At 32.9% G+C, this 23,360-nt stretch overlaps 2 protein-coding genes across 2 annotated transcripts in view; both read left to right on the top strand.

Annotated features, from left to right (window-relative positions):
• The window catches only part of LOC126884594 (nitric oxide-associated protein 1), a 28,102-nt gene extending 13,468 nt beyond the window's left edge, over window positions 1–14,634 (top strand). The window contains exons 3-6 of the mRNA XM_050650589.1: window positions 4,591–4,887; window positions 7,502–7,838; window positions 9,524–9,744; window positions 14,413–14,634. Of these exons, the coding sequence (XP_050506546.1) occupies window positions 4,591–4,887; window positions 7,502–7,838; window positions 9,524–9,744; window positions 14,413–14,579 (1,022 nt within the window). The 3' untranslated portion in view covers window positions 14,580–14,634. The remainder of the gene's footprint in view (window positions 1–4,590; window positions 4,888–7,501; window positions 7,839–9,523; window positions 9,745–14,412) is intronic.
• A 2,365-nt stretch (window positions 14,635–16,999) lies between these two features.
• LOC126884591 (pre-mRNA-splicing factor ISY1 homolog) lies at window positions 17,000–23,360 on the top strand (the record flags this gene model as incomplete). Its single annotated transcript, XM_050650583.1, is given in 3 exon segments — window positions 17,000–17,162; window positions 22,614–22,898; window positions 22,993–23,360. Coding segments are annotated over 2 exon segments (394 nt in total), but the record flags the coding sequence as incomplete, so codon positions are not given.

Genomic DNA, 23,360 nt, shown 5'->3' with positions numbered 1-23,360 from the left:
ATACAGAAGAAACCTTTTCCGTAGCGGACGCGAAAATGTAAATTTCAAAGTCTTCATAAAAGACGATGAACGACAAAAGACACCTCTTTGTGTCACAGATTTGTCTACAAAGCCACGTTATTCGCTACACATTCGTCAATAACGGAGAAAAACCGTGATATGAAAGGAAACGGCGATTGCATTTTATTTCACTTCGACCACCACCGATATTCTACACAACGTGTTTCGAGCTCATGTCAAGCTCTCGTCAGGAACATCTAGGTGGATGGTCGAGGTGTAACAAAATGCTTTTGGCCTTTCTGGTAATAATAAAATAACCAGACTTCAGTACACTTGGTACGACATCTATATAAATTAAACGAAAAGATTTCTCTGGTATACAGAAGAAACCTTTTCCGTAGCGGACGCGAAAATGTAAATTTCAAAGTCTTCATAAAAGACGATGAACGACAAAAGACACCTCTTTGTGTCACAGATTTGTCTACAAAGCCACGTTATTCGCTACACATTCGTCAATAACGGAGAAAAACCGTGATATGAAAGGAAACGGCGATTGCATTTTATTTCACTTCGACCACCACCGATATTCTACACAACGTGTTTCGAGCTCATGTCAAGCTCTCGTCAGGAACATCTAGGTGGATGGTCGAGGTGTAACAAAATGCTTTTGGCCTTTCTGGTAATAATAAAATAACCAGACTTCAGTACACTTGGTACGACATCTATATAAATTAAACGAAAAGATTTCTCTGGTATACAGAAGAAACCTTTTCCGTAGCGGACGCGAAAATGTAAATTTCAAAGTCTTCATAAAAGACGATGAACGACAAAAGACACCTCTTTGTGTCACAGATTTGTCTACAAAGCCACGTTATTCGCTACACATTCGTCAATAACGGAGAAAAACCGTGATATGAAAGGAAACGGCGATTGCATTTTATTTCACTTCGACCACCACCGATATTCTACACAACGTGTTTCGAGCTCATGTCAAGCTCTCGTCAGGAACATCTAGGTGGATGGTCGAGGTGTAACAAAATGCTTTTGGCCTTTCTGGTAATAATAAAATAACCAGACTTCAGTACACTTGGTACGACATCTATATAAATTAAACGAAAAGATTTCTCTGGTATACAGAAGAAACCTTTTCCGTAGCGGACGCGAAAATGTATTTACGTATTGACGAAGCGTTATTGACGAATGTTGAAACTGTGATATGAAAGGAAACGGCGATTGCATTTTATTTCACTTCGACCACCACCGATATTCTACACAACGTGTTTCGAGCTCATGTCAAGCTCTCGTCAGGAACATCTAGGTGGATGGTCGAGGTGTAACAAAATGCTTTTGGCCTTTCTGGTAATAATAAAATAACCAGACTTCAGTACACTTGGTACGACATCTATATAAATTAAACGAAAAGATTTCTCTGGTATACAGAAGAAACCTTTTCCGTAGCGGACGCGAAAATGTATTTACGTATTGACGAAGCGTTATTGACGAATGTTGAAACTGTGATATGAAAGGAAACGGCGATTGCATTTTATTTCACTTCGACCACCACCGATATTCTACACAACGTGTTTCGAGCTCATGTCAAGCTCTCGTCAGGAACATCTAGGTGGATGGTCGAGGTGTAACAAAATGCTTTTGGCCTTTCTGGTAATAATAAAATAACCAGACTTCAGTACACTTGGTACGACATCTATATAAATTAAACGAAAAGATTTCTCTGGTATACAGAAGAGGTTTCTTCTGTATACCAGAGAAATCTTTTCGTTTAATTTATATAGATGTCGTACCAAGTGTACTGAAGTCTGGTTATTTTATTATTACCAGAAAGGCCAAAAGCATTTTGTTACACCTCGACCATCCACCTAGATGTTCCTGACGAGAGCTTGACATGAGCTCGAAACACGTTGTGTAGAATATCGGTGGTGGTCGAAGTGAAATAAAATGCAATCGCCGTTTCCTTTCATATCACGGTTTTTCTCCGTTATTGACGAATGTGTAGCGAATAACGTGGCTTTGTAGACAAATCTGTGACACAAAGAGGTGTCTTTTGTCGTTCATCGTCTTTTATGAAGACTTTGAAATTTACATTTTCGCGTCCGCTACGGAAAAGGTTTCTTCTGTATACCAGAGAAATCTTTTCGTTTAATTTATATAGATGTCGTACCAAGTGTACTGAAGTCTGGTTATTTTATTATTACCAGAAAGGCCAAAAGCATTTTGTTACACCTCGACCATCCACCTAGATGTTCCTGACGAGAGCTTGACATGAGCTCGAAACACGTTGTGTAGAATATCGGTGGTGGTCGAAGTGAAATAACATGCAATCGCCGTTTCCTTTCATATCACGGTTTTTCTCCGTTATTGACGAATGTGTAGCGAATAACGTGGCTTTGTAGACAAATCTGTGACACAAAGAGTTGTCTTTTGTCGTTCATCGTCTTTTATGAAGACTTTGAAATTTACATTTTCGCGTCCGCTACGGAAAAGGTTTCTTCTGTATACCAGAGAAATCTTTTCGTTTAATTTATATATATATATATATATATATATATATATATATATATATATATATATATATATATATATATATATATATGATGGAAAGCACTTATGGAATAAAATTATTTCTGTCCTTGTTTTAAAAAAATTTTAAAAACGCTGAAACCCGTTCTTTTTTATATATAAATGTAGGCTTTTTAAACCTAAATTTAAATTTAAATAGGGTGATTCACGCAAGCCTGGTATAGTTCATAAGCTTTATTTTTAATGGAACACCCTATATATTTTTATATTATTAAAAGCTACTTAAAGGCCTGATTTCAACGACCCATATCATGTATGGTGTATTATGAATAATACAGGGTGAAATTTTGAAATTACAGTGTATGGAAACCACTTATGGAATAAAATTGTTTGTGTCCATATTTTAGAAAATTATAAAAAACGCTAGGATACGTCAACTTTTAAATTTAGATATGCTCTCTTTAAACATTAATTAAAATATACGGGGTGATCCACACAAGTCTATCATAGTCCATGATCTTTAAATGTAATGAAACACCCTGTATATTTTTGTGTTTTTCGAATTTGTTAAATATCTTCATCACAAAAAAGTGTATTTTATAGGGCCTATTATGAATAATACAAGATGAAATTTTAAAATTATATAGGTTAAATTTTTGTCAAGATATTAAATAGGAACCTAAATAAAATTTTGAAATTATCTAATAATTTATCATACTTTAAATAATAGTAAAGAATGTATATATAATAATGGTATTTTAGCTAAATAAAGACATATATTTTCTAAACTAAGTATAAATAATATCTATTTTTTTTTGGTTTTGTATCTTTAATGTCTTGACGAAATTTATGAATAATTTAAAACTTTCACCTTTTCAAAATTTCACCTTGTATTATTCATAATGGACCCGAATAATACATTTTTTTTGTGATGAAGTTATAAAGTAGCTTCTAAGCACATAAAAATATACAGGGTGATCCATTAAAACTAAAGATCATGGACTATGCTGTACTTGCGTAAATCACCCTGTAAATTTAAATCTATGTTTGTAAAGCGCCCATTTAAATTTAAAAGTTGACCTGTTCCGGCATTTTTTATAATTTTTAAAATAAGGACACACACAATTTTATACCATAAGTGGATTCCATAGTTAATAATTTCAAAATTTCATCCTGTATTGTTCATAATTCACCCTACATGATATAATTAGTTGAAATCAGGTTGTTAAGCAGCTTTTAAAAATATAAAAATATACAGGGTGTTCTATTAAATTCTAGTTCTAGTAAATTTAAATTTGTGTTTAAAAAGTGCAGATATTTATTTAAAAATCGACGAGTATCAGCGTTTTTTATAATTTTTCGAAACAAGGACAGAAATCATTTTATTCTGCAAGTGCCTTCCACACTGTAGAATTAGACGTATGTTGCCTAATAATAAAAAAATCATATTTCTGATTGATTTTTATTATTAGAATATGTTCTCAATACATATATTTAATCATACTAAAGAAAACAGCACTTCTAGAAAGTTTCACAACTGATATTAAAAGTTAAAATCTCCAAATCATAATGGCAAGGCATTCGAAATTTAAAGGATCTACTCACAACGTGACGTCATGCGCAACCTGAACGAAATTAGGAACGCTCCATATCATATCTTGGGTTATTGTATCATGGTCCATAGCAATCCATAGCGGCCAGCTGCAGCTTTTGAACTGAGTAGAGAGATGTGGAAGAGTTTGCTTTGGAACTCTAAGGACCTCATTGCCTTCTTTATGTATGAATAGAAAACAAAAAAGTTGTGACTGGCTAATTGACACCCAAGTCTATGCCAGAAAAAAAATCTCCCACCTTCACTAGTTTCAATTCTTTTTATCTCACAACTTAATGTGTTTTTCATCTTTTGCGTTACTTTGCCGATTACTAGCGGTATAATATTCATATGACTAAATAAAAAAATGACATTAGAAATTGTTCATATTATTTTATAGGCAATGGAAAACAACAGATTAACATTTTTAATACTTATTTTTTATCACATTTTATTTCTAGGGGATGTCTATTTAGTAGGATGTACAAATGTCGGCAAATCTAGCTTATTTAATGCACTTCTCGGATCAGATTACTGCAAAATTCAAGCTGCAGATTTAATACAAAGAGCAACCACAAGTCAGTGGCCCGGAACAACTCTGAATCTTCTAAAGTTTCCAGTAATGAAGTTGTCTTCCCATCGTTTGTATTTGAGAAACTTACGACTTACTGAAATGAACAAATCTACTTTTGTGGAAGAAAACAGAAGAAGGGAACAACTTAAAGCACATAATGTAGCGGAGAATGCCACACTTATAGGTAGGTATTAATATATTATATATCTATCTATCTATATTTGTTAATATATTACATATCTATGTTAATAAAAATTTACCATTTGACAAATACAAGTACAGAAAAGAGATTTTTCCACAATTATCAGAAATCTCTGTTTACTTTTATGTTATTATTTTGATTACCAGTTTGCACCTAATTTTCATTCCATTTGATATGAGGCTTTTTACTTCTAGTGTACTGAGAAAGACATTATAAAAAGAGAGAGATCAAAGAAGCTCCTTTAATCCTGTGAAGTGAAACCAATTGCGTCGCAAATTCCTCGACAGAATGTAGTAGGATTTGGTTACCAGTATTAAAAAAAGAATGTGTGTGTACTTTGTACGCACGTAAGAAGTTAGACTTCTATTATATGATTTCAACGAAATCAATATACTTTAAACAGTTTATTTATATTTTATTTAAATATTAAACTAATTTTAATACTTACTACTTTCCAAAAATTTTTATTAAAACTATACCAAAAATTAAAGTAATAAAAGAATAAAACACACGCAAACACATTGAAAAATGCAACAAAGAAATTATTTCTGAACAATAATTGTTGAGAAATTTTTTAACTAAATACGTATTTTCTGAAATATAATAAATATACATACCTACAATCATAAAATGTATAAAAAAAAAATAAAAATTTGCATTGGGAATTGAACTTGCGTCTATCAGGTTGTTAGATTATTTTGAACTCACCCCACGCAGAGTTTAACTACCGAGACATGTGAATGAACTGGGAAGATATAGCAATTAAACGTTTTAAATTTTTTTTTGACAGTTGCTTATTCTCTTAGTTTAATCAAATAAGTTTGATGCTTGTGGAATTAAAATACGACAAAATATCAAATTTTGTAAATCAAAGCATTAATACCTACAAGCTAGGTAGGTACTGTAAGCTAGGTAGGTAATTTTTTATTACAATACTGAAACATTTACAATAAGGTACGTACCTGTTGCTTTTAAAAACTATTTAAAAAGTCACTACAATTATAAACTTGCTTCTTGCTTTTTGTCTCTGTCCTCACAACAATAAAAACTAATATACACAACATTTGTTTATCCATAATCTCCATATTATTGAACAATTTTGACAGATGATTTTAACACTCAATCAGATCCCGTATAACGTTTGAGCGACTAATACCATACGTGACCATACTGTCGGTGTGCGCATGCGCCCGACAAAATAAAAATTCACCCTCGTGCCTAAAAAGAAGTATAACTTCAAAAAGGAAATCAATACAAAGAATACCACTATTAGCAAGGCAATAACATGGAAGATACATCTTTTTTATGGGCAATAGAGATGATCCAGCAAACTATAGAGGCATTGCCTTACTTAACTGTGTTGAGAAAATATTTACTAATATTTTGTCAAATAGACTCAGTTGGGTTGAAGAAAATAATGTTCTTCCCGAATGTCAAATCAGGTTTCATGGGATCAAGGGGTTGCATTGATAATGTATTCACCCTCACTTCTGCTGTACAACTGCAACTGCGACTGAAAAATCTATTTGGCCTTGGGGTGAGTTCTAAAATAATAGTCATTTTGAAAAACATTTATGATAATGCTAGGGTGTACATCAAAACTCCAAACGGCTACATAAGACCATTTGATATCTTAACGGGAGTCTTACAGGGTGAACCTTTGAGTCCACTATTATTTAGTTTATTTATTGCGGATATAGAACAATTTTTTATTAGTCAAGGATCAACAGGTATACCCTATTCCACGAACATACGCCTGTTTTGGATTACTTCGACAACGAATATTTTACTGTGCAAAATAAGAAGAACGAAAGTAAATTGCAAATTACATTGTTGTTTATTGGAATAATTATTAGCGCCATTTACTTTCGTACTTCTTATGTTGCACAGTAAAATATTCGTTGTCGAAGTAATCCAAAACAGGCGTATGTTCGTGGAATGGCCCATATCTCCATTGATAGCCAAAATTAAAATAATAATGCTACTGTACGCTGATGATTTGGTCATTCTTTGTGATTCGGAAGTTGAACTCGGTAAAAATTTAAGTTATCTAGAAAAATACAGTGACCAAGACCAACTAATTGTAAATGTTGGCAAAACCAAAATTCTTCCATTTGCCCGAAGCGGTCAAATTGGTAATAGAGGCGTTAAGTTCCTATATAAGAACGAAAAAAAATTGAAGTTGTCAACAAATTTGTATACCTTGGAGTCACCTTAACCACAAAATCTTAACAGAGTAAGACGAAATACTTAACATGTCCGGATAGTATCATGAGGTTTTTTTCATTGTTTTTTTCCTCATGATTTACTATGGCATCACTAATAGAAGAATTTGACTGTCAGCATTGCATATAGTTGTCTTTTTAAAGACAAATCACAATGCTATGATTGTCCGCACAGATATTCTTAAGTTAAAGTTGTTGATTTCAAATCGAATGAACTATCTTCCAATAAAGTCGTCCTAGAACCAAAACTCATAAATATTGGCAATATCATTTTAAAGTCATCTATGTACTTTAAAAGTATGTCTGAATTGTCAAGATAATCTAATATTCAGATAGGAATGTTCTAACTAAATTTGTTTATCCGCTTTTAGGAAGAATTGAACAAACTTTCTCAAAATACACAAAATATTCCAGACTTCCGGAAAAAGCGGACTCTTTTTCAGCACAAACTCAACCGAACAATTCTGGAAGAACCACAATGGGAGTGAATGAAAATCATCCAGATTATGCATCAGGTCGATGGTGTTATGACACTCCGGGAGTAGTTCATCCAGATCAACTTTTGGATTTGTTAACGTTAGAGGAGCTGATTTTAACTCTTCCTAAAGAACTAATACGACCAGAGACATTTTGTGTCAAGCCAGGTACTAGTTTGTTTATAGCTGGATTGGCTAGATTGGACTATCTAAAAGGTCCCGATTCTATCAAGTAAGTATTCATAATATATATGATAATACACTGGGGTGCAAAATTAACCGGACACTTTAAAAATGGGTCATTTTTGATGCCTCAAATTTCCTAAACCTGTTGTCCGATTTAAGTGATTTTTTAATATATTATAGCCTTATTCTTTATCAATATCGCTGTAATAATATTGTGGCTAAACAGGTAAATTTTCATTGCATACCGGGTGTACCAATGAAACTGTGATTTTTTCTTAAACTTCGCATCACCCTGTGAAATATTCTAGCATTTATAAAATACTCAAATTAAAACCCAACCAAGCCTTATGTTTTCTCAACATTCTGTTTTTTTATTCATTCGCTTAAGTAGGACCATAAAAAAGTTAGGAAATTTAACAACTAGCCATGTTCTTTATCAATACAGGGTGTTTCTAAATAAGTGCGACAAACTTTAAGGGGTAATTCTACATGAAAAGATAATGTCAGTTTGCTTTATAAACCTATGTCCGCAAATGCTTCATTTCTGAGATAGAGGATGTTGAAATTTTTCTTACAAACTGACGATTTATTTATTGCTTAAAAACCAGTTGAGATATGCAAATGAAATTTGGTGGGTGTTAAGACGTAGTTATTGTACATTTTTTGACGTACAAGTAAGAATTTAATATTCACCACTGGCGTACATACGGGTAATATAAGCCCTCATATTACCCGTATGCGCGCCAATGGTGAATATTAAATTCTTAATTGTATGACAAAAAATGTGCAATAACTACTTCTTAAAACCTACCAAATTTCATTTGCATACCTCAACCGGTTAAAGTAATAAATAAATCGTCAGTTTGTAAGAAAACTTTCAACACCCCCTATCTCATAAACGAAGCATTTGCAGATATGTATATCGTTGATAAAGCAAACTGTCATTATTTTTTCATGCAGAATTACCCCTTAAAGTTTGCCAATTATTATTTAAAAACACCCTGTCTTAATAAAGAACATGGCTAGTTGTTAAATTTCCTAACTTTTTTATGGTCCTACTTAAGCGAATGAATAAAAAAAAAGAATGTTGAGAAAACATAAGGCTATAGTTGGATTTTAATTTCAGGATTTTATAAATGCTAGAATATTCCACAGGGTGAAGCGAAATTTGAGAAAGAAACACAGTTTGATTGATACACCCGGTATACAATGAAAATTTAACCTTTTAGCAACAATACTATTACAGCGATATTGCTAAAGAATAAGGCTATAATATATTAAAAAAATCACTTAAATCGGACAACAGGTTTAGGAAATTCGAGACATCAAAAGTGACCCATTTTAACCGGTTAATTTTGCACCCCAGTGTATATAAAATAGATAGTATGAGATAATTATTAGAGGAGCCAAGATCCAAACAAGTGGCACAATTTTGAACAAAAAACCAATAGGTTGAATTGCTTTGAAAGGCAAAGTATTTTTAAAGTGCAACTAATATATTTCACATGATTCATTGATGCTATGTAATTTAGTTTAATCAATTTTAAATTGTGACCTGGCTTCTGTTTTGTTTCTTTTGTGTTTATGTTAGTTGTAATGTTACGCGATGTATTAGGATTTTAAATTTTATATTGTACATGTTTAAATTGGGCATTTGCTCATCCACAAATAAATAAATAAAAAAATGTAACGTAATATAAAATATGTTTTCTATAATTGAGTATTTTGTAGATTAACAGTATTTAGGTCAAATGAATTGCCCATAACGATATGCGATTTGAACAGAGCAGATCAAACATATGAAGACTGTCTGGGAAGTGAATTATTTAAAGTACCAATAGACGAAGGAGATCGATTGAGTAAATGGCCTGGACTATCAAAAGGAAAACCGTTTACCGTTACTGGAGTTACTCGAAGGCTTTCTATTAATGACGTAGTACTATCAAATGCGGGTGAGTCAATATATTGACCATAAATCACTTTATTTCTCCCTGGTTAGATCTCATTTCGATTACTGTTCCACAATTTGGTCCCCCTATTATTTTACTCATAAACTGAAACTTGAAGCTGTCCAACACAATTTTCTGAGATATACTGCTACTAAGATGCATGTATACTATGACTATTCTGTATTAGAGCGCATACTGAACTTACCTCCTCTTGAGGTACGCAGAAAACAAAGAGACTTAATAATTTTATTTAAAATTATCAACGGGCTGTGTAACTGCCCCGAGATTCTCTCCAAAATATCTCTATTTATCCCCAGTCGTTCGACTAGGCAGGTGCAAACCTTTTATGTCTCTTTTCATAGATTCAATTGTTATTACAACACATTTATTCCTAGAGCTCTTCGATTAGCTAACTCATTAAATAACCTCGAAATTTTTAATATATCAGTTTCCCGCTTCAAAAACCATATTTCTTCCCTAACTTTTTAACTTTTTAATATTTTCGGTCAGAGCTTTTGTATTGTGGTTGGTGTTACATGACATATATGTATTAGATAACTCAGAACCGTTATACCTTGGAACATTTCTGAATTGATTTAGGTGATATCTTTTGTTTGTAATTGTACTGACCTATATGTTATCTTATTCTTTTTTTTCTTTTTCTTTTTTGTAACTGTACTACTCATAGAATTATTTTCTTTCAAACCACTTTGCTATGTTATGATAATTTATGTTATATAATTGGTTAACATTAATGTTAAGTATATAATTGTATAATTATGTTATATAATTTAGAACACTGTAACATTTATATCTGAATAGGGCTTGCCCGTGAATAAATAAATAAATAAATAAATGATTTTTTGATTTTTAAATAAATTTTTTTTAAAAATATAGACTTAAAAACTTTTTTATGGCTCTAAATAAATCATATATTTGTGTATATTATTTTCTATTTTTCACTTAATAATGGCTGTGTAGATGTGATTATACAGGGTGTTTCATTGGGAAAATAACATACGTTAACTACAGAAAGAGGACACTTAGGCGGTCTCAAAAATACCATACTTAATGGGTCTTACTCTATTAATAAGAAAGATACTGAGTGTTTTATCTATTTTGCCATTTTCTTAATTGGTTAATAACTTTTTAACTACACTGTATATTTATTTTATATTTGGCACGCAAATATCGTTTAAGGTGTACAATAAATTAGTTTATTTACAATTGTAAAAAATCCAGGTCCGGATTAAAAAAAATTGGAAAAATATTCCAACCCAAAAACAATACCCTGTACATTAAATTTTTTTAAAATGGATTTTTCCGTTGAAAAGAGGATGAAAAACTAAATTTAATGGTATACTTTGAATTTTTGGCAAAATGATTTTTCTGGTCAAATTTTGAATTTAAATTCTCAAATTATGTGAATTTCGAGAGCTCTAAGTAGAAAAAAATTGAAATATACTTTGAATTTTCGGCAAAATAATTTTTCTGGTAAAATTTTGAATTTGAATTCTGAAATTATGTGAATTACGAAGCTCAAAGTAAAAAAATTAAAATATGATTTAATTTTAATTAATACCATTATTTAATCTAAATTGGTAAAATATTAACATTTTGACACATAACAGTAATTTTTGATGGTGGTAATTTTGAATAAGTACTTTAGTTTTGAATAGTTATGCTGCAAATTTTCTCTGTTTTGTTATAATTTTTAGATACTTTGTTGATTAAAGTGATGTATTCTTTATTGACTCTTTATTATTTATTCATTATTTAAAGATGAATATTCGCCATAAACTATTTGTCACAGATAATAAAAAAACACTGAAATGTTTAGATTAAATAATGGTATTGGTTAAAATTAAGTCGCATTTTAATTTTTTCTACTTAGAGCTCTCGCAATTGACATAATTTCAGAATTCAAATTCAAAATTTTATCAGAAAAATCATTTTGCCGAAAATTCAAAGTATACCACTAAATTTAGTTTTTCATCGTCTTTTCAAATGCAAAATCCATTTTAAAAAAATTTAATATACAGGGTGTTTTTTGGGTCGGAACACTTTTACAATATTTTTTAATCCAGACCTGGATTTTTTATAATTTTAAATAAAATAATTGATTGGACACCTGAAAAAATATTCGCGTGTTAAATATAAAATAAATATACAGTGCCGTTAACAAGTTGTAAGTTGTATTTAATTTTTTTTCTACTTAGTGCTCTCGCAATTCACATACATAATTTCAGAATTTAAATTCAAAATTTGACCAGAAAAATCATTTTGCCGAAAATTCAAAGTATACCACTAAATTTAGTTTTTCATCCTCTTTTCCACTAAGAAATCCATTTAAAAAAATTTAATATACAGAATGTTTTTTGGGGTCGGAACATTTTTACAATATTTTTTAATTCAGACCTGGATTTTTTATAATTGTAAATAAAATAATTGATTGGACACCTAAAAGAATATTCGCGTGTTAAATATAAAATAAATATACAGTGCGGTTAACAAGTTGTAAGTTGTATTTAATTTTTTTTCTACTTAGAACTCTCGCAATTCACATAATTTCAGAATTCAAATTCAAAATTTGACCAGAAAAATCATTTTGCCGAAAATTCAAAGTATACCACTAAATTTAGTTTTTCATCCTCTTTTCAACTAAAAAATCCATTTTAAAAAAATTAATGTACAGGGTGTTGTTTTTGGGTCGGAACATTTTTCTAATATTTTTTAATCCGGGCCTGAATTTTTTACATTTGTAAATAAATTAATTTATTGTACAACTTAAAGGATATTTGCGTGCCAAATATAAAATAAATATACGGTGTGGTTAAAAAGTTATGAACCAAATAAGAAAATGGCAAAATAGATAAAACACCCAGTATCTCTGTTATTAATGGAGTAAGACCCATTAAGTATGGTATTTTTGAGACCGCCTAAGTGTCCTCTTTCTACAGTCAACGTATGTTACTTTCCCAATGAAACACCCTGTATACACAACTTTATGACCAAGCATCTCAATAATCTGAAAGAAAACTTGGATGTTTTGTGAGAAAAGTCCTCAGAAGAATCTTTGGGCCTTATCACGACCCTATCCCTAATAGCAACCAGTACCGAATAGAACAAATGCTGAGGCCAACCAGATGTATAGGGCGAGCAACATAGTCCAAGAAATCAAACCTCAGCGTGTAAGATGGGCTGGCCATGTCCATAGACTCTCTAATAACCGCCTTGTCAAGTTGATCTGGGAGGAAGCCCCCACAAAACAGCCCTTTGGACGCTCAAGAATGCGATGGAGAGACAATATATGGTCAGATTTAAGAACAATGGGGCTATCCACTGACCCAACTACCATGGACGACCGTTCGAGATGGAAGCGAGTTGTGCAGTCAGCCAATACCCACCCCGGGTTGTAGTCCTACCAGAAGAAGAAGAAGACAGTGGCGGCTCGTGATTTTTATAATAAGGGAGGCTATAACTATAAAATATCTAGACAAATTTGTACTGGCAAAAAAATGATCCAAAAAATGTAATTTAATGCCCTATTTGTGTTTGGCCATTTTTTATTTACATTTCATAATATCGTCATAATTTGTTATTTCATAATATATCATTTTAAAAATAGTTAGTCTAATTATTGTAAAAGTGTAATACCAATGTTTGTGTCGTTTATTTGTTAACAATTCCATCTTTGTAAGTAGATGTGCATGAAATGTTATTGTTATTTTGCTCATACCTTTGTTTTAATAAAATTGTAGTGCACATCAGTTGCCAAAACGTTAAGAACAGGCAACCAGTTGGCAAAATATTAAGTGACAAGAAAAATATAATTGTTTTTATACAATTAAATACAACACAAATAAATATAATTTTAATAAACTGAATAATATATTTATTTATTATTAAGATGAAGACAGCCCTACGTTCCAGCTATCAAAATAAATACAGATTTGAAGTTTTCCACTATCATACATATATCATCATTGAAGGTTCACATTTTTTAAGATACTCAACTAAAATTTAAATTTTAAACGCGGCCTACTGCGAATCCATAAACAAGGTAAATTTCCGATAGTTTGCTTCGCGTTAGAGATATTGAAAAAAACTACTTGAACAAGTTGTTTCAAATATTATTCTTACCCCACATACCAACTTTCATGACAAAATTCGTACTTTTAGTTTTGCATCATTTGTAATCAGGATCCTGAAATTGGAGCGGAGGCTGCCGCCCTTGCTTAATCTCAGGGCAGCGTGTGTTTAAGGGATATGCATAGTTTAGGAAGACCAAGTCTCCTAAAAACGCCGCTGCGCTGCGCGGAGCATTAGCAGGTGAGCCTGGCCGGGCGATAGCCTCCGCCCTCGTGACAACCAAATTTAGGGTCCTGACTACACATAATGAAAAAACTAAAAGTGCGAATTTTGTCATGAAATTTGGCATGTGTGGTTAGAATAATATTTGGAACAACTTGTTCAAATAACTTTTTTCGATATCGTTAACAACGCGAAGCAAAATAGCAAAGTAAACAAAACAGTGTAACGTTTGTAAAAAATTGATGGGGAGGCTAAACCTCCCTTGCCTACTCTGACTAGCCGCCACTGCAAGAAGATCTCTATAATCAAATTGGATCAAAGCTTTACGAAATTTTTAATGTACTGTATTCTTTTTAGGATGGATTTCCATCACATGTAGTGGTAATCAAAAATACACTTTACAAGCATGGACACCAGAAAAAAGAGGAATACATTTACGAGACAGCATCCTGCCTAAAACTGTAACGCTACGGGGGAAGAGAATCAAATATACCGTTCAATATGAGGGACATACTTTCATATAAATTTTTACTCTAAAGTGTCTGTATATATTTTAAAATAAAAAACTTTGTACAGCTACTTTTTCGTTTTGGTTTTTATATAATCTTCGTATACCCCATTCCACGAATATACGACCCTCTTGGATTGTCGCGACAACGAATATTTTACTGTGCAAAATATGAAGAACGAAAGTAAATTGCAAATTATATTGTTGTTTATTGGAGTAATTAATATAGCAAAATACTTTCGTACTTCTTATGTTGCATACTAAAATATTCGTTGTCGCGATAATCCAAAACAGTCGTATATTCGTGGAATACACCATATAATAGCATTCATACAAACTTTCATACAGCTGGAAAGATTTCTAAAGATTAAATAATAAGAAATAGTAATAGTAAAAAAATGAAAGTGGGTTTGTGGACTTTGGACGTAGCGTAAAAAAAAGGAAGGATGAAATAAAATCTGATAAAAATAATATAGATGAGGTAGCTTAATGCAGTAAAGTATTTTGCAGCTAAAAAGACCGCTTTGCAATTAAATGCTGATAACTTATTACCAGCGGACCATATAAGCGGCGATATATCTTACACTATATTTATGAATAACATTTTATTGCTCTGTTGTATCAATCAGCACTACTCAACAAGTTTTCGTTTATTCGTTTTAATATTTTGTTGCAATAGTAGGGAATATAATATATCTGATTAAAACAGTGAATTTATTACATGTTAATTATTTTTAATTTCTTGTGATGTATCTAATATAGGTTTATCCAATAAATCAAAAATATGCGTTTACAAGAGCATATTATTTGAAAAATAAGGAGTACCATAATGTGTCATAATTATAATCTCCTTTTATACAGGTAAAAAAACTGTTTAGTATGTATTTCTTAAATCCATACGGAAAATGATTCATGGTATTTACAAATATCTGTTAATGACACTGTTATCGACAAAGTCGATCAATTTCAAACTTGTCATCATATTAGACTTTTGTTTATCGTTAAAAATTGAATAATCGTTGTGAATTGTATTTTCTATGTTATTTAATATTTTAGCAAAATACATATTCAGCAAAAATCTTATTTAAAACATGCGAACCGTTTTTGAAATCACAATCAATGCAGTGTTTAACTTATGCTTGATATTATAAGGGTATGTATACATATGCGCTCCGCTCGGTGTGCGAGCCGCTCGCGCGCAGCATGTTTGTCAGATTAGCACGTGTTTTCAAATGGCGCACCACAATCTAACTTCTGTCGGTGTTTCAACAAACGCTTTGAAGGTTCGCAATACGTATTTGGACGGATTTGCGAGTGGTTTGTTGGTTTTAGGGAGCCGAGTTGAATATTTCTTGTAATGTGGTGGGCGGAAGGAAATATTATCAAACTTATTGATGTTTACCGTGGAAAATCTTTATTGTGGGTACCGCGGAATTCGTTATGGTATCTTTGTTTCAAGGTTATTTTTAATACAGTGTCTACAGAAAGTAAAGTCCTGAATGTACTTTATTCAAATTTGGACATACCCGCAACTTGGCAAGTATTTGCCAGTATTTTACTGCATGCAAAACCATTCGTATAATTTTCACTCTACGTAAAATAGAGACCTTAATGGACATTTGATGTCGACAAATAATTTCGAGTTTTCAAAATATTCCGTCCCACTTCTTTTAACACGCCCTGTATATACATATTATATTCATTTTATTTGCCTTTGATAGAGTAAAATCTAATATTCTTACTGAACATAAAATACAGGAAATTAAATATTTTTACTTTTCAAGCGATCGGAATTAAATATTAACGCCCCACTTATCATCTCTTAATTGCAAAGCGGTCTTCTTAGCTGAAAAATATTCGCTTTTATAGTTTATACAAAAAATGTAAAAATAAAATAACCATTATTAGTGGAGCTACAGCCCTAGTTGAGCCTCTACCTTCGCCAGTCGTTCCTGAGTATCTACCGTTTCCAATTTGCTGCGTCGAACTTTTAGTAAAAATGCCGAAAGTTTAGTAACAATGACTCAAAATTAGTGAAATCGTTTATTAATCGGCGCAAAATTACACGATGAATTCAAATATCGACTTTCGGTTCTACTTTAGCTGATTTTGGGTGAAAACAGGATTTACGAAGTCCCATTTTCCTACTTGTTTTATACGAACATTTTTTTTCTCTAACTATTCTTCTAATAATTAAGGAGCTATGAGCTTGGGCCAGATGTACCTTTTCGGCACAGTTTTGCTAACGAATTTTAGGCACGGCTCTTGAAAAATCAGTACAAAGCATAAAGGACAAATACACAGATCCTGGCCGGATAGCCCTGGTAGCTAAGGCCAAATAAATGAATGAAAGAAGAAGTAAATATACGCAGACAGAATGACAATGACGTCAGAGATGCTTGGACATATCCATACGAATTTGAAGTGATTAGATGTTTTGTCAGAAAAATCTTAAATCATCGCGTTAAAATTGTTATAAATTAAGTAATTATACTGTAGATATAGTTAGTTAGTGTTTGAACATTAATTTAGTAGTTAATTTAAAAGTTAAAACGGGATAATACGTTAGTAGTGAATTAGAAATACTAAGGACTTTTCTGTAAGTTTTGCCTTTATATAATCATAGTAGCAGTAGTATAGTAGAGTAGAGGCTGGCTTAGGAGATGGACACTAACTCTCCCGGCCCCCCTGACAAAGGGGGCGGGATCTATGCTTTGCTTTCATTGAACTCGCAAAATTTTTTAAATTCCATACACATGCTAGCCCCGAGACATAAAAATAACATTAATTTAATAGAAAAAGAACTCTGTGCTTTAAAAAATAAATTCCAAAACGATCAGATCATGTTAACAGAAGTTAATAACTTATCATCTAGGATTGAAAATATTAGTAGAAGAAAAGTTGAATACAAGGACACTGACTTCGGCCCATTCCTTATTATGATAGAGAGTGACAAGGGAAAAGCAGGAAATATCCATCCTATGGATATTGGGAAAGTATTTCATACAATGGGTACGACTGGAATTAAAGAAATTAGTAGAAAAGGCATGAATAGAATTGGAGTAATTTTTAACACCTCCAAACAGGCAAATATGGTACTAAATAGTACAGAAATCCTTGAGAAAGGATTTCTTGCTTATATACCTCAAAAAATGCTAACATCAAGGGGTATTATTAGAGATGTAAGTATAAATATTTCAATGGAAAACATAGTTAACGACAGTAAATTACAAAAAAACGTGAAAATTATATCGGCCAGAAGACTTAACAGAAGAGTTTTAGATAGCAGTGGGACCGTTACATACATTCCAACAGGAACTGTACAACTACTCTTTGACGTAAGAACTCCCCCTAAAGAAATAATCATATATTCAAACTTGGTAACAGTAGATCCATACATCCCTCCTGTACAGCAATGCTTCAAATGCCTAAGATTTGGGCACTCACAAAGACAGTGCAGGGGAAAAGCAAGATGCCCGAAATGTTCCGATGAACATACAGTACAAAGCTGCACAGTTTCTGTACCAAAATGCCTATACTGCGATCTTGATCACCTTGCCACAAATAAAATTTGCAAAGAATTCGAAAGACAGAAAAAGATAAATGAAGTAATGGTCTTCCAAGATCTCACCTTTTTTGAAGCTGCCAAGCTGTTTCCCCCAATTAAGGAAAAGCCAGAGAATTCGAGAATGTTTCAGAGGAGAAGTAGGGATTTTCCTTCTTTACTATCCAGCTCACCCAGAGCATTTACTCAAGCACTTCAAAAATCCCCATCCTCCACTCCCCATTTCCAGAGTCAAAGTCATGTGGTCCCAGTTAAAAGGAAAAATAAAGTAATTCTTAAAGACATTAGTTATGACAAAGAGGCGCATAAAGCTCTATTAAATGAGGATCTAAGCAGAAATTTACCTAGATTACCGATTTTAAACAAATTAAATGATTCACAAAAGTATACGGGATCACAAGGCCCAAGTTTTGCACTCTCATTAACAAGCAATCGTGTACATTCTCAGGATAGTGTATTTTCAAAAAACGTTGATTTAACCTCTGATAATAATATGGATTTTGCAGGTTTTGATGAGTCACATAATACATCTAATTTTAGTAAAAGTAGTGTTGACTGAATTTTCATTTATTTCTTACAGATAATATAATATATTATTTTTTATATTAAAAATAAAAAAAAAATAATAGTAACAAATTATATATATAGTTATGATATTTAATATTTTGCATTGGAATATTAATGGTTTCTTTAACAATAAGCAAGATCTAATGGTGTTTCTTAACGAATACGATGTTAATATCATTCTTCTAAATGAAACACATCTAAAATTTTCACAGCACTTGCATATTCCCAATTTTTACTGCTATAGGGATGATAGGATTGATGGATGGGGTGGAATAGCTGTACTTATTCATCAGTCTCTGGCAGCTGATAGGATAGACATTTCACATATTCACTTGCCTGAAAAATGGCAGGCTATCATTATCAAATTTGAAAAATTTTTTATTATAGGATCGTATAAGACACCAGATGTTCGTTTTCGTAAGGAGATCTTTAGAGAATTGGTTCAAATGTGTGATAAACCGTTTTTCTTCATAGGTGACTTGAATTGCCAACATTCTTTATGGGGTTCATCATCTAACAATCCGAACGGCAATCGTCTTGCAGATCTTTTGGAGGAGGATAACTTGTGTTTTCTCAATACGGGTGAGGCGACAAGAATCTCACCGCCTGACTCAAACAGTGTCCCTGACGTAGCTATAGCATCTCCAGGTTTGGCTGTGGACTGCCTCTGGGAAGTTTTTCCAGAGATAGGAGCAAGTGATCACTTTCCTTTTGTAGTGTGTTACGGGCAGGATAGAAATAGTCCCCAAGGAAATGACCCTCTTCAAGATCGCAGTATCTTTAATGTGAAAAAAGCCAATTGGGAACAATTCAACCAATATATTGAGTCTAACATTAACAACATCCCTAATGAGTCTTACACAGATTTTCAAAACCTAATATTAGACGCAGCAAACAGGTTCATCCCTAAGAAAAAGCGTGTTAGATTCCATAAACCACAATTACCTTGGTGGGATGAAGAGTGTTCAGTTTTAATTAAATCAAAGAGGGAGGCAGTCAAGAAGTTCAAACAGGTACCTTCTTTAGAAAACTTCATTAATTTTAAAAAAATTAGGGCACATTGTAAAAAAGAACTTAAATCCAAAAAGAAAAAATCATTTGTTGTGTTTTGTTCCACAATTTCACCTGATACTCCAATATCAGTAATGTGGAGAAAAGTGAGAAGTTTCCATAAGGCTTTCACTAAAGCCTCAGTTAGAACTCCTAGTAATTCATCGTTAGGGGAGGAAATGCTTTGTTCATTGACTCCACCTGTATTTGAGGACATTGCGTCCCACCCAGTGAAATCTAATACTATCGAGTGTGAACTCTTCACTTTAAACGAACTTTCATTGGTTTTGGTTGAACGAAAGGATACTGTGCCGGGCCAGGATGGTATAACATTTTCTATGTTGCAACATCTTCCAGAGTCAGCAATCAAGTTCCTGTTAAAATTTTTCAATTTATCTTTAAAGGAGGGAATGCATATTCCCACTCAATGGAAATCACAAACAGTGTGTTTAATTCCCAAACCCAATAAAAATATAAATTGTCTTTCGGGCTGGAGACCAATCGTTTTATCATCGTGTGTTAGTAAACTTTTAGAGAACATGATAAAAATAAGGTTAGATTGGTATGTAGAACATTTTATGATCCTATCGCCTTTCCAGACTGGCTTTCGTAAAGGTAGAGGGGTGTCTGAAAACATAATTCATCTGGTCAATGAAATCTCAATGAATATCTCAAAAAGGAAACCAGCAGCTGCTGTTATGTTAGACATTTCTTCTGCATATGATAAAGTGTCAATCATCCAATTATTGGACGCTTTGGGAGATCTCAATTTGCCATGGTTACTTATTGAATTGGTTAAACATTTATTGACTAATCGTTTGGTGTCTGTTCGTGATCCTATTTCCTTAAATCTGCTAGGACCAAGAACTACCAATGTGGGCCTTCCTCAGGGTTCCCCTTTGAGTCCAGTACTATTTAATATTGTCATCAATATAATTTCATTTTGTGTGCCAGAGGATGTTCTAATTACTCAGTATGCAGACGATGTTGCCCTCTATTGCTCCGGCAGCAGCTGGGTGGATGTTGTGGAAAAATTGAATGGTACAGTAGAAAGTATTTCTAATAAACTTCATGATATGGGAATGTATCTGTCATCTAGCAAGAGTCAAGCAATTTTTTTTGATAGAAATAGGAATAATATTCCGAATTTACTAATATCAGTGAATAACACACGTTTAGATTGGAAACAAGAAGTTTCTCATTTGGGAGTTATTCTAGATAGTTCCCTTTCTTGGAGAAGTCAAATTGAAAAGATGGCATTGAGGGCTTCCAGTGGAGTCAATATTATTCGTTGTTTGTGTCGAACTTGGTGGGGAGCACATCCTGCAACTTTACTCACTCTATATAAGGCATACATTAGATCACATCTTGACTACGGATCCATTTTTCTGGGAGGTTGTGCACGTTCTCTACTTGCAAAATTGGATAAGGTTCAGTATAGAGCTCTTAGAGTGGTGGGGGGATTTATGAGGTCTTCTCCAGTTCATATAATTTTGTCAGAGTGTGGAGAAACACCGTTAGATCTCAGAAGAATATGGCTAGCATCTAAATTCATTTTAAAAGTAGTAGCCTATGACAACCCAATATATGCCTCAATTGAGCAATTTCACAATGTCTTTCTGGGTTACTTTAGTTTTTGGAGAAGAAAATATTTCCCACCAATACTGGCTGCTTTCCAGAATACTTTACATGAAATTCATGAGGTAGCACATAGCTCCTTATTTCCTTGTCACTCCTTTCCACTTAATATTCAGATTTCTCCTATGGCTTATGAAACTGTCAATATGGGCAAAGAAGCAAATAACCAAACCAAGTTTATGGAATGGTACCTCAATAACTGGTCGGAATATAAACTTATTTTCACAGATGGATCCAAAGATAAACAAGGTAATGTAGGTATTGGGATATACCTTAACGAGAGAACACAGTTAACAGCAAGATTACCCTCCGCTAATTCAATTTGCTCAGCAGAAGTATTTGCCATTAAAAAAGCATTAGAGTTAATCCAACAGAATAATTTTACAAAGTGCCTCATCTGTAGTGATTCTAAGAGTGCTCTAGAAAAAATCACAAGATCAAGCTACAAGGCGGCAATAGACTCACAAACTCTCCAACTAAAACAAAAACTATGTGAATTTGATGAACAACATAGAGAAATTAAATTTGCATGGATTCCAAGTCACACTGGAATTATTGGGAATGATAGAGCTGACCATCTTGCGAATCTTGGAAGAAAGCTGCCCATTAGTGAAGAACCAAAGGCCTCCTTTAAAGATTTTCAAATTAAATATAAAGAAAACCTATGGATCGGTTGGGAAAATCGATTCCAACAAATAGGACAGGCAAAAGGAATTACTTATTGCTCACAAGTTACAGTTCCATATAAAAAGGCATGGTTTACAAAATTTCCCAACCTGGGGAGAGGTATAATCACACAAATGTGTCGTATGAGAAGTGGACATTGTAGTGTTCCTGTACATTTATTTAGATTCAAGGTAGTGAATTCAAACCAGTGTTTATGTGGCAGTGTAGGAACTTTACAACATGTTTTATTGGAATGTACTAGGTTCCAAAGAGAGTCCCAGTTGCTTAGAAGGGAACTAGAAGGTGATCCTACATTAACTGATGTGTTGTTTAAAAATTTAAACTCAAAGACATTAATCGCAGTGCAAAAGTTTTTAACATCAACAATGACTCGTGTGTAGCTTGCTTAAAAACTTTATGACTTTATGCTTGCTTGCAATGCATGTGCTTTGTGCTTAGTGCGGTTTTGCGTGGTAGTACTAGAACTAGACCATTAATAGTAGAACTTTAGTTATGGAACTTATAAACAATTACAAAGTTTTTTTTTATCTCTTAATATTTCAGATTCAGGAGCTATGAGCTTAAGCCCAGATGTACCTGAGGTACGGCTCTTGAATATTCAAGTCTATATTCACGGATCCTGGCCGGATAGCCCTGGCAGCTAAGGCCATTCAAATGAAGAGAAGAAGAAGAAGAAGAAGTCTAGACGTCATTTCAGATCAGCATAACATAACCTCTAAAAATATCGTTTTTAAAAGGTTTTCAATTTTAAAATTCAAAACATTTTAAATCACTTATTTCAGGTGACATAAAGGATTGAAATATGGCCCGAAACGCCGAAAAAGCGATGTAAGTAAAATAAACTGTTTCTTTGGGGTTTGGTTATAACATACCATTATATTTGTTACTAAACTACTTACTTTCAAATTTATCATCTTTTTAGGACAACATTAGCTCGATGGAGAGCAGCCCAACTAGGAGAAATAGATAAGCACAAAAAACGAAGGCCCTATCTTGCATCAGAATGTAAAAATTTACATGCTTGTGAAAAATGGAGGATGCAGATCATAAGAGAAATTGCCAAGAAAGTAGCTCAAATTCAAAATGCTGGCCTTGGAGAATTTAGGATAAGAGACTTAAATGATGAAATAAATAAACTACTGAGGGAGAAGAGGCATTGGGAGGATCAAATAAAGGAATTGGGCGGGCCTGACTATCAGAGAGTTGGACCCAGGATGTTAGATCATGAAGGCAAAGAAGTACCTGGAAATAGGGGGTATAAATACTTTGGAGCAGCTAAGGAATTACCAG

The sequence above is a fragment of the Diabrotica virgifera genome, chromosome 5 (assembly GCF_917563875.1).
Source record: "Diabrotica virgifera virgifera chromosome 5, PGI_DIABVI_V3a".
Lineage (NCBI taxonomy): Eukaryota > Metazoa > Arthropoda > Insecta > Coleoptera > Chrysomelidae > Diabrotica > Diabrotica virgifera.
Note: the sequence above shows the minus strand (reverse complement) of the source record. Positions and strands in the feature narration are given on the sequence as shown.